Here is a 13,087-nt window from a genome sequence, read left to right as displayed (position 1 = left end):
TCTATCATATCTATCAAAGTAACAGAAAAACACACACACACTTACATAACTGAGTCACTTTGCTGTACACCGGAAAGTAACATAACATTGTAAATCAACTATACTTCAGTAAAAAAAAGTAATAATGACATAGAATGGAACGAAAAATATCAGTGGTTTAGTAAATGTTTGTTGCCCCTTTGTCCAGGGTAAGATGTATAAGAAACACATTTTTATGATACTTAGTAATCGTTAAAAATCCACTTAAATGTAAATAGATAAACCATGCGTGCTTGTGCTTCATCGCTTTGGTCCTGTCTGACTCTTGCAACCCTATGGACTGTAGCCTGTCAGGGTCCTCTGTCTATGGGATCCTACAGGCAAGAATACTGGAGTGGGCTGCCATGCCTTCCCCCAGGGGATCTTCCCCAGATAAACTATATTCTATACCAAATAAAGCATAGCAGGAATGAAAAAACCTTCTGTGTAACGGATGTACATTTGTTAGCGCTTTGGTTCACATGCTTGCCTACTTTTTCCTTTGACTTCCTATTACATCAGCTAGTTTCTACCTGAGGAAAGCTAAAACACAGACACATAATCAGCTCTCTTCCGTTTATTTTGTGATTCTGTATTTACTCTTGATGTTCAAAACACATTCACGTCACCACCCTCTCCTCGCCTTTTCCTCATGTCATTAGCAGTCATTTCAGTCAGCTATGATTTTTCCCCACTTGGTCATTTTCTTAAAACGCACATGTAGGCAGGCACACATACACCCATGGCTGCTTCTGATTAATTCAGAGGCTTTTTTAGGGGATGATTCAGCATGATTCATCAGACTGTTTCTTTGGCGAACCCCTGTTACCAAGTAGTCAATGTATTTTCAGTAGTTAACTCATTGCATAAGCTAAACAAGATTCATATTTCTTCTAGTTTACTGATGCAGTCCAGCTCAGTTACGAAAAGTATCCAGACATGTCAGGAGAGGATAAAAAAGTATGGAATTGGGTCTTAGAATGAAGGGATTTTTAAGACTAGAAGAAACTCCTGATTGAGAAGTAAAAGAAGGTTATTCTAAATTTAGTTCTATTTATTTACAGAATGAATTTTGTTAAGAAGTAGTTGATAACTGAGAAAGTGCTAGTGTTAACTGATAAGGGGAGGAAAGTTCACCGCCTGAGGATCACGTGACGATAGTCAGAACCAATGTTAGTTTTCACCTGCTTGTTACAAAGTATGTTATGAACTCTGGAAAGCGTTCTGGAACTGTGTTTCCCAAGATATTGTTTATTGAAATGCCTACTCACTCATGATGTACTTCAGTTAAAGTGCATAAGAACGGAAGTACGTGAGTGAATTCTTGATACGTCCCTAGCGGCAGCACCCCACTTGGAAATGGGGAACACTGTAGTTTCTAGTCATTAGTGCTGTCTCCTGGAGCTGTGGTGGAGGCTCAGGCAAGGTGGGGACTCATGGGACAACTGGTGCGGGCATCTCTGGTGACCAGAGGGCTGGTAACGAGTAGTTATAATAGCTTGTCTTGATATTTCTACTTTGCCGTCTGTTTTCATGTTGAATTCACGCATCTACTGTCATGATACATATATTGCTGGAGTTTTCCAGTTGGTATTGGAGGGCAGCGTGAAAGTATAATGATCAAAATTGTCTCATTGAGATCTTACTACACGATACACTTGCTTTTGTATTGCCTTTCAGAATTAAAGCCATAGAAAGCCCCAACAAAGAAGATGATACCCAGTGGCTGACCTACTGGGTGGTGTATGGTGTCTTCAGCATTGTTGAATTCTTCTCGGACCTCTTCCTGTCCTGGTTCCCCTTCTACTACATGTTGAAGGTACGTTGGCTCTTCCTGAACTGCCGTTGTTTTCTTTCATCTGTGTTTTAGTTTTGCTCCCTACGACTTAAATAAACTCGATCTCAGGACCTGTATACAAGGAATAGGAACAGATGCTTGAATGTTAGACATCTCTGGCTCTGCCTCAGATTATGTAAACAGGAAGAAAGAACTCAATGTAGCTATTTTGTGTATTACCTTGGAAAGAGCCAAAGCAATTCTATCTGTCACACGTGTGTGATAATAGTGAAAGACGGAAATGCTGTGAGCTAGCACAAGCATTGCTCTTTGCCGAAATCCTATCTTCGTGCACTGTGGTCTGTGTCTGATGCATAAACATTGCACATTTTATCAGTCCATCAATTATTCAGTTGTGTGCTGGAGTCTTTATATCCGGATGAAAAATACTCATTTCTTATATAGCTTTGGAAAAAGAAGATGTGAAATCAGCTGAGGAAGTCATTTTAATAACTGTGACAGGCCCATTAGTCTGGCATCAGCCCTGCCACACCTTGTGTTTGGCAGAGGACTCACTTTAGTTACAACCATGTGAGGAAAAGCAGTAGGAAGTTGAACTTTTTCCTAATGGGACTTGTATCAACTCTGGACTTGCATCAGAGGCAAATGACAATGAAGAAGTTCACACGTTTTAATAGAGTGGTTGCTTCTTTCTCTCTAAATGGTGATTCCTCGAATGTCTTCTGTGGAAGAGGCTCTGCTTCCCATGAACGTCATAGGATACAAATAGTGCCTCGGGCTCACTAAGCTAGACTGCCCAAGCTGCAGGGGGTTTAAGTCCAGCTCTTATGAATTATGGGTTCTCTTCATACTCTTTAAGTGTTTGTTTTAGTAAGAGTTACAAGTGAAAAAAAGTTTAAAGTCTCAAGTGAGAGTACACGTGAAGTTACACAAGAAATAGTTTGAGCTACATATGAAACAGTTTAAAGACTCAACTAATTCTCTAAGAATTTTGAAGACCTGCATTCCTGCCCCCTGTATTGCCTCTCTTAAAAGTTATTTTAGTTTCACTCAAATCTAATTGTTTCCTTGGTATATTTAGACCTGTTTTGAGTGTCCTTGTTATTTTAACTTGTCCTAAATGTCTACATTTCTGTTTGCTTTCTTTTCAGATATTTTTTCCTTCCTACAATTTTTTCCTTTGTATATATATTTTAATTAATTTATTTCTTATTGAAGGATAATTGCTTTACACAATATTGCTGTGTTTTTTTTTTTTTTAATTTTACTTTACTTTACTTTACAGTACTGTATTGGTTTTGCCATACATTGACATGAATCCGCCATGGGTGTACACAAGTTCCCAATCCTGAACCCCCCCTCCCACCTCCCTCCCCATATCATCTCTCTGGGTCATCCCAGTGCACCAGCCCCAAGCATCCTGTATCCTGTATCGAACCTAGACTGGTGATTCGTTTCTTACCTGATAGTATACATGTTTCAATGCCATTCTTCCAAATCATCCCACCCTCTCCCTCTCCCACAGAGTCCCAAAAACCTCAAAATTAATCAGATCTAGGTATACACATATCCCCTCCCTTTTGCAACTCCCACCCCTCTAGGTTGATACAGAGCCCCTGTTTGAGTTTCCTGAGTCATATAGCAAATTCCCATTGGCACTCTATTTTACACATGGTAATGTAAGTTTCCATGTTACTCTTTCCATACATCTTACCCTCTCCTCCCCTCTCCCCATGTCCATAAGTCTATTCTCCATGTCTGTTTCTCCGTTGTTGCCCTGTAAATGAAATCTTCAGTACCATTTTTCTAAATTCTGTATATATGTGTTCAGTTAAGATCAGTTCAGTTGTTCGGTCGTGTCCGACTTTTTGCGACCCCATGAACGCAGCACATCAGGTCTCCCTGTCCCTCACCAACTCCTGGAGTTTACCCAGACTCATGTGCATTGAGTCGGTGATGCCATCCAACCATCTCATCATCTGTCGTCCCCTTCTCCTCCTGCCCTCAATCTTTCCCAGCATCAGGGTCTTTTCAAATGAGTCAGCTCTTCGTATCAGCCAGCTAAAGGATTGGAGTTTCAGCTTCAACATCAGTCCTTCCAATGAATATTCAGGACTGATCTCTTTTAGGATGGATGGTTGGATCTCCTTGCAGTCCAAGGGACTCTAAAGAGTCTCCTCCAACACCACAGTTCAAAAGCATCAATTCTTCGGGATTCAGCCTTCGTTATAGTCCAACTCTCACATCTATACGTGATCACTGGAAAAACCATAGCCTTGACTTGATGGACCTTTGGTAACAAAGTAATGTCTCTGCTTTTTAATATGCTGTCTAGGTTGGTCATGATTTCCCTGGTGGCTCAGATGGTAAAGTGTGTGCCTACAATGCAGAAGACCTGGGTTTGATCCCGGGGTCGGGAAGGTCCTCTGGAGAAGGAAATGGCAACCCACTCCAGTACTCTTGCCTGGAAGATCCCATGGATGGAGGAGGTTGGTCATAGCTTTTCTTCCAAGGAGTAAGTGTCTTTTAATTTCATGGCTGCAATCACCATCTGCAGTGATTTTGGAGCCCAAAAAAATGAAGTCTGCCACTGTTTCCCCATCTATTTGCCATGAAGTGATGGAACCGGATGCCATGATCTTAGTTTTCTGAATGTTGAACTTTAAGCCAACTTTTTCACTCTCCTCTTTCACTTTCATCAAGAGGCTTTTTAGTTCTTCACTTTCTGCCATAAAGGTGGTATCATCTGCATATCTGAGGTTATTGATATTTCTCCCGGAAATCTTGATTCCAGCTTGTGCTTCATCTAGCCCAGCGTTTCTCATGATGTACTCTGCATATAAGTTAAATAAGCAGGGTGACAATATACAGCCTTGACGTACTCTTTTTCCTATTTGGAACCAGTCTGGTGTTCCATGTCCAGTTCTAACTGTTGCTTCCTGAACTGCATACAGATTTCTCAAGAGGCAGGTCAGGTGGTCTGGTATTCCCATCTCTCTCAGAATTTTCCACAGTTGATTGTGATCCACACAGTCAAAGGCATTGGCATAGTCAGTAAAGCAGAAGTAGACTTTTTCTGGAACTCTTGCTTTTTCGATGATCCAGCGGATGTTGGCAATTTGATCTCTGGTTCCTCTGCCTTTTCTAAAACCAGCTTGAACATTTGGAAGTTCACAGTTTGTGTGTTGCTGAAGCCTGGCTTGGAGAATTTTGAGCATTACTTTGTTAGTGTGTGAGACTAGTGCAATTGTGCAGTAGTTTGAGCATTCTTTGGCATTGCCTTTCTTTGGAATTGGAATGAAAACTGATCTTTACCAGTCCTGTGGCCACTGCTGAGTTTTCTAAATTTGCTGGCATACTGAGTGCAGCACCTTCACAGCATCATCTTTTAGGATTTGAAATAGCTCAACTGGAATTCAGCCTTGGGATTTCTTCGGAAGGAATGATGCTAAAGCTGAAACTCCAGTACTTTGGCCACCTCATGCAAAGAGTTGCCTCATTGGAAAAGACCCTGATGCTGGGAGGGATTGGGGGCAGGAGGAGAAGGGGACGACAGAGGATGAGATGGCTGGATGGCATCACTGACTCGATGGACGTGAATCTGAGTGAACTCTGGGAGTTGGTGATGGACAGGGAGGCCTGGTGTGCTGGGATTCACGGGGTCGCAAAGAGTCAGACATGACTGAACTGAACTGAACTGAGGAGGGTGTGGCACCCAGTGTTGGCCAATATGCTGCAGTATTCCTGCCTGGAGAACCCCCTCTCTGACAGAGGAGCCTGGCAGGGCACAGTCTACAGAGTCGCAAAGAGTTGGACAGGACCAAAGAGACCGTGGACGCATGAACACACACCTTTTTTTTTTGGGTTGTGGCAGCTCTGCCCCAGTGAGTGTTGTGTGTGAAGGTGGTGCAGCTGCTCAGCTTGGGGGGACCGTGGTGGTGCCAAGTGTGGAGGGACACGGATTGCCTCTGTGGCAGGAGTTATGGCCCAATCAGAGGCTTTTTTCCAGCCTCTTGTAGCTGGTGCTCAGAAGGCCAGTCTTTCTTTGTAGCTCTGCCCGTTCAGGCACTTAGAGGGATCCCTTGCCTGGGGTCCTTCTCTGTTGTTCGGGCTTCAGGCACTTAGAGGGTGGTCCTGCTCTGTGAAAGTGAAAGTGAAGTCGCTCAATCCTGTCCGACTCTTTGTGACCCCGTGGACTGTAGCCTACCAGGCTTCTCCATCCATGGGATTCTCCAGGCAAGAATACTGGAGTGGGTTACCATTTCCTTCTCCAGGGTATCTTCCTGACCCAGGGATCAAACCCGGGTCTCCTGCAATGGAGGCAGACGCTTTAACCTCTGCACCACCAGGGAAGCCCTGCTCTGTAGTTTGGTGCATCAGTCACTGAAAGGAGCACCCTGGGTGGGGTCCTGCTCTGTAGTTCAGTGCGTCAGGCATTGGATGGGCCAGCCTCTGAAATACTTTCCTGGGGGGAGAGAGGGGCTATGGTGATGGCTCCACCCTGTACGCGTGACTCAGCAGTATCGCCTTGCTTCCGTGGCTGCCTGGCTTTCCTCCACAGGCGTTTCCCACCACAGCCTCCTCCCTCACATCCACTCGACCTGTCTCTCCACAGTCAACAGGAGCCCTCGCCCTGGGATTGCTCCACAATCCCTCAACTCCACCTCCCAGCTGCTGTCCCTTCCAGCAGACCTCCATTCCTGCCCGGCATATGTATGGTTGCGGCAAGGACTGTCTGATTCTCCTTCCATTTAGGCTGCCACAGATCAGCTGTTTCGCTCTCAGCCTTAAATGTTTCTCCTCTGCTCAGACAGTTGCCTGGCTATGGGGATCGGACTCCTGCTTCAGTTCCCCCACCCGCTCAGGGCAGGTCCAGTCCTACTAACCCTCCTGTTCTCCCCCCTAGTTCCTTCGTCCTACTGAGCTTTGCGTGGGTCTGTGTGTTCTTTTCCACTGGTCAGGTACTCCTGTCCGCTCTCGGCTGGTGTTCTGCATGTACTTCTGTGTCTGAAGGTGTGTTCCTGATGTATCCGTGGAGAGTGATGTACTCCACGTCCACCTACTGTACCTCTGCCATCTCTCTCTTTTTAGATTTTTTATCTAAAAAACATAGATACAGGAAATCAGATACCAGAAACTCTCTCATTCTTTGATTTTCCTCCCTGCAACCACCACTACATTGATATTATCTTGGTTTTTAATTCTGAGTAATTTGGATGTATTTTTTCTTTTCCTCTGACCTTACCTATTTTTCAAATATATTTATTTGTGTTTTCCTGCTTTCTGGGAGTTTTTCTCAATCTGATCTTCCAGTTTCAATTTTGTTCCATTTGCTCTTTATGCTATACATTGTGTTTACTTCAACTATTTTATTTTTCATTCCTAGTAATTTTGCTTGGTTCTTTCCTATTTTTTTTGTTCTTTCATGTCACTGTATTTCTTTTAGTATAGTTAATTTAAAATTCTTAGTCAGTCACTTCTAAAATTTCTGCTGCTGATAGATCTGTAGTTGACTGTGCTTTGTTTTAAAATGGTTGTAGTTTTCAAATACCTTGTTATTTTGGCCTATAAGTTCATTTTTCCCCAGGCATATCAGCTATTCCATTGGGTGCTGGGATGGAGGTGGCCACACCCTGATTCATGCTAGGTCTGGTAAACTCAGGATCTGGTAAACTCAGGATCCCCTAAACTAGGGTGGGGAGCCCCAGGCAGCAGAGGAGTCACGGTTAATCACCCTTCCCTCTCCAAAATAGCCCCTCGGGTGCAGGCATCACCCTTTGGCTCCCCCAGCAGCATTTGAAGAAGGTGCTCCTAGGCGGCCATTCACAGCTCTAGGGCTTGGAGCGGGGGCATGAGGAGAAACTGCCCCGGCTGCTCAGTCTGCAGCTGTTTTCCTCAGGCCCTCCCAAGGCAGTACTTCTATGCCCAAACCTCTGCTTTAGAAGAAGTATATAGGAGAATGTTTTCTAACTTGGAGGAATAGAAATTAGACAAAAATTTCTATATACCAGTGGGCAGCATAAACAAAGGAAAAATAATGACAGACCAGGAGAAGGCAATGGCACCCCACTCCAGTCCTCTTGCCTGGAAAATCGCATGGACGGAGGAGCCTGGTGGGCTGCAGTCCATGGGGTCACGAAGAGTCGGACATGACTGAGTGACTTCACTTTGACTTTTCACTTTCATGCATTGGAGAAGGAAATGGCAACCCACTCCAGTGTTCTTGCCTGGAGAATCCCAGGGACGGGGGAGCCTGATGGGCTGCCGTCTATGGGTCGCACAGAGTCAGACACGACTGAAGCAACTTAGCAGCAGCAGCAGGAGGATGTATTTACATTCTTACCAGATGTGGAATTATATCCAGAATATATAGAAGAACTTACAGGGAAGAAAAAGAGGAAAATGAAACAAGTCATATAGAGACATTTCACACAAGAGAAAAAAATACGAGTAGTCAGCAATCTGGGAAGTGTGAGTTAAAATACTTAAATAGTATAGCTTCCTCATTAAATTGGCAGTTATTTAAAATGTCTACATTTCTGTTTACTTTCTTTTTAGACTTTTTATCTAAAGAAATATAGATACAGGAAATTAGATACCAGAAGCTCTCTCATTCTGGTAATTACAAAAAATCTCTGAAGGGTCCATCAACAGGTTAATGGTTAAATGAATTAATAGTATTGTACATCCATACTGTTAAAAAAAAATTCATTTATTGAGATACAGAAGTTTTGCATGATTCATTATTTATAAAAATTATAGATTATATACAGTATGAAACCTTTCATGGTTAAAAAAAAGAAGCTAGTTAAAAATTTAACTGAAAATGTGGATATTCTTTTTAAAAAGCTTTTTTTTTTTTTTATTTGGTTGCAGTGGGTCTTAGGTGCGACATGTGGGATATAGTTCCCTAACCAGGGATTGAACCCAGGCTCCCTGCATTGGGAGCATGGAGTCTTAGCCACTAGACCACCAGGGAAGTCCCTGCATATTCTTTTAAGTTTGAATGATGTTAGCACCAAATGCCTTGTAACACAGCTGAAAAATTTTCCTTTCAAAAGAAATGGGGAAAAAAATTGGTCTACTGGAAGATTTAGATTTCATAGGCTGCTGGATTTTTCATGGTTTTGTTACCAAAGATATTTAGCATTTATAAAAATAGCTTTATAGTCTTTGATGTAGATGTCCATACTTTAAACTTCAATTACTTTTGAATCCTTTAAGACCTGTCTAATGGCAGTGATGTCACACTGCAGTCTCTAACAGCAAGAAGCTGGGTTTTTGCCTTGGGCCCCACTGCTTGCCACCAGCCGTCTGCTGTCAGTAGAACCACTGCACCAGCACCTGACCTCAAACTTCTGAAATGTGAGCAATCTGACGGCGGCCTACCCGTGATCACCTCTGCTAATGGAGGCCCCTTGAGACAGAAAGGCTCCAAAATAAAAGATAATCAGCAAGTCATGTATATTTGAAGTACATTACAGAAATTGCTGTGCAGCAAGTTTTCCTCCCTAATAGTGAAATGAATGTGCATCCATTAGTAGTGAGTGCCCAGGTGTGTGATGGCATGGCATCCAGAAGGAGCGAATTTATCCTGTATGTTCCAAATAGATAGTATACTTGAGATGATTAAAAATTGATCATGCTGTCAATAAAAATGCTTTCTTTCTGTATTAGTGGTTCTGAGTGGCTTCAGTGCACTGACTGAGAAAAGGTCCCTGAATTGCAGAGAATTGTATGTGAGAGTATTCCATTTTAAGGACTAGTTGGGTCCTACCTGTGCTATTGCTACAATCACAAGGTAATTGTTTGGGAGGATGAAGAAAAGACCGGCAACTAAGGCCAGGTTTACTATTTTATCTTTTGCAGAGTTAATATTGTTGACCTGTTCCCCCCATTTTTCTAAAGTAGCCTGTTAGATAGAAGGAATGTAAGAGGAACCAATGATTAGGCATCGAAGGTTGGTTGAGAAGATACTGTTCCATGTATTGAGCTAGAAAAAGTGGATCCTGCCTGTTTAGAGCTTTGATCTGAGCTCTGCCTTGGAACAGGAAGGTTTAAAAATAAATGTATTTATTTAAAAATAATTTCTCTGTTTGTGAAAGTAGTATATCTTCTTCATTCAGCAGATATTTATTTAGAACCTCTGTGTGCCAGAATGTGTTTTAGGTCAGGGGGATTTTGGTGAATTAATCCTTGCTGTTATACTGTTTGCATCTGTGGTTGTGTGTATGTGTACCTGTGTGTTGGGGCATGTTTTATGTAGAAAATAAAATAGTATTTTAAGACTCCCACTGTTATCATCTTAGGGTAGTCTTCCTATTTTTTAATGTGTAAATAAATTTCTTGATACAGTGTATACACACAGAGAATTGTGTATGTTATTGCTTTACTAAACTATGCATGGTTGAGACCATATATATCATATATGATTCTATATCTCACTGCTTTTGATTAATATAATACTATGAGTATTTTCTCAAGTTATTCAATATTCTTTGACCTAGATGTCTAATCCATTATAGATAAGAATTCATTCATTCCTCAGTTAATAGACATTTAGGACAGTTATCTTGCTATTATAACTAATGCTGCAACGAATACCTTTGCACCTCATCTTTATTCTCATTTAAATAAGTTTCTAGATTTTTCAAACAAGGTTTAATAAACTTTGGCAAGTTTAAGTCCTGATCCACTGTTACCTGTACTGTTTGATCCACTGACAGCATAACATTTTTCTTCTTAACTTTGTAGGAGGCAAAGAAGATAGAAAAGTCTTTCTCTTCACATGTTTGCTTTTAGCTTTTATTTGAGCATGCTGAACATGGCTGTGTTGCAAAGGCTTCCCAAGACTTGTTTCTGATCAAGTGATTGCAGCACACCAGAAGCCAGTGTTGAAATACATGTTTTTCAGACATTAACTCTCAGGTCTCACCAGGCTAGTGCCAAACTGTGCATATTAAATATATCCCTACCTTGGAAGCATTTCTACAGGGAAATTGAATAGTGGCAGCATTAGAATCACAGACACAACTCTCTGGCCTGTTGTAATTTAAGGATTTAGTATGTCAGTGCTGCTAGCGCTGAGAATGAAATAGCATGGACTCTGTCTGCACTGCGGGTAAGAGTGGGCTTGTGTTTGCTCTTGGGAACACCATGAACTGGCCCGATTAAAAGGATGGTCAGGTATGTGTATTTCTGGGCTCTTGAGTAGGTACATAGGTTAAGAAAAGGCAGTTGTAAAAGCTGGCAGCTGAACACCACCCTTGAGAGTTGAACTGTAATTAACTTTATTTTTAATACAAGAAAGTTATTTCGTTTGAGAACTGGAAAATGCTCAGGATGTAGGTAAAGAGCAGTAATGACTTTACAGTCTCAAGACAATAGCTAGAGGGAACTGGGAAGAAATAAATGAACAGTCTTGGAGTTTAGCATATAAACTTAATCACATTGGAGAGGTACAAAAACACAGACTCTTGGCTCTAGCCCTGTCTGGTAGCCATGCTTAAATTCATCCAGAAAAGGTGAACAAGTCAACTTTTCTGGGTTGCTTAGGGTTGTTATCTGTATAGGCAGATAACATTTCAGAGATTTTCAACAACAGTTAAGAACTGTAGGACTTGGTAATATTAGCTGTATCTTGTGTACTTTCTTCAAGTATATTTTTTAATTTCTTGAGTTTCCTAAAAAATCCTGAAGAGAAAATTGACTCTTTGAGAGGTTGTTTGATTTACTTACAGTCATGAAATAGATACCAACTCTCCTCTGATTCTTTTTTTTTTTTTTCAATATTTTGAATAGCTCTTTTACATGCCTTAGGGGTGGTGGTTTATTTGCTAATTCATGTCCGACTCTCGCGACCCTATGGACTGTAGCCAGCCAGGCTCCTCTGTCCGATTGATTCTCTAGGCAAGAATACTGGAGTGGGCTGCTATTTCCTTCTCCGCAACTCTTCTGATTCTTAACCTGTGAGTCCTTTCCACTTTACTTTGAGGCTATGCAGACATATGTCTACATCAATAATATATTCCTGACAATCAGATATTCTACATAGGAGTACCAGCCAGAAGACTATTTTCTACAATTTTAAATAGTAAAAATTAAAATGTATCTCATGCCAATTTAAAACTTTATGCCAGTTTCCTAAATATTAATTGTTCAGTCGCACAATTGTGTCTGACTCTTTGCAACCCCATGGACTGCAGCACACCAGGCTTCCTTGTCTTTCACTATTTCCTGGAGCTTGCTCAAACTCATGTCCATTGAGTCGATGATTCCAACCAACTGTCTCATCCTCTGTCGCCCCTTCTCCTCCTAAATAATAAATACAGCAAAATGCCTGGATATAAATAACAAGTATATTGGATGTTAGATGCTAAAAACTAAATCCAAATAGTTATTCTCTTCAAATAATTAATATATTTGGTAGGAAACTTGCTTTGTATGCAGTAGTACAGGGCACATCCCCTTGGCCACCACACTGCGTTCTCGTCAAAATGTTCACGTAGAATTCTGATATTCTGTCAAGAATGTAATGTTTCCTGCACATCACTTTGACTAGATTGCTCTATTGACTTTTAGGTGTATGTGTGGATATATTAGCATTATCTTTATAAGCAACTGATGGAAAGTATGAATGTTTGGGTATAAAAAAAGCATAGGCTCTAGGCAGCGGGCCTCAGTAGCTGCAGCTCGTGGGCCCTAGGGTATGGGCTCGGTAGCTGTGGTGCATGGGCTCAGCTACTCAGTGGCAGGTGGAATTTTCCTGGACCAGGGATCCAACCAGTGGCCCCTGCAATGGCAGGAAGATTCTTATTCTCTGCACCACCAGGGAAGTCCAAAATACATTTTTTAAATAAAACACTTTTACTTTCTTCTTTCTTTATATTCCAGTTAGAAACCATTTTTTTTTCCATAATTGTATGTGTAAGCATCTCATGACTTTGAATTTCATTTCAGGCAGTGAAAGGAGAGTTAAAAACAAAATAATTGTTTAAAAAGGGTGTATGTTGGTCCTGAGATCTGATTTTACCTGACTTAAAACTCTAATAGGCAGCCTGCTTCTGTCTCATGGATGTTGGTAGAAGACACAGTATTCTTGGGACAGGGACAGAGCCCCTGCTAGGCTAGATGCTCCAGAGGTTTCTTATTTTCTTACAAAACCTGTATGAAATAGATTTAAAAATTTTTTCTATTTATACTTTTTTTATAGAGTCAGAACAGACTTAAGCAAGTAAGTAACTTGCGCAAGTTTTGCCAAGCTAGTAAGTG

General features: G+C 41.5%; 1 protein-coding gene across 1 annotated transcript in view; it reads left to right on the top strand.

Moving 5' to 3' along the window:
* The window catches only part of LOC120861007 (receptor expression-enhancing protein 5), a 44,016-nt gene that overhangs the window by 25,203 nt on the left and 5,726 nt on the right, over nucleotides 1-13,087 (top strand). The window contains exon 3 of the mRNA XM_040236713.1: nucleotides 1,699-1,837. Coding sequence (XP_040092647.1) covers nucleotides 1,699-1,837 — 139 coding nt within the window. The remainder of the gene's footprint in view (nucleotides 1-1,698; nucleotides 1,838-13,087) is intronic.

The sequence above is a fragment of the Oryx dammah genome, unplaced genomic scaffold, assembly GCF_014754425.2.
Source record: "Oryx dammah isolate SB20612 unplaced genomic scaffold, SCBI_Odam_1.1 HiC_scaffold_11210, whole genome shotgun sequence".
Lineage (NCBI taxonomy): Eukaryota > Metazoa > Chordata > Mammalia > Artiodactyla > Bovidae > Oryx > Oryx dammah.
Note: the sequence above shows the minus strand (reverse complement) of the source record. Positions and strands in the feature narration are given on the sequence as shown.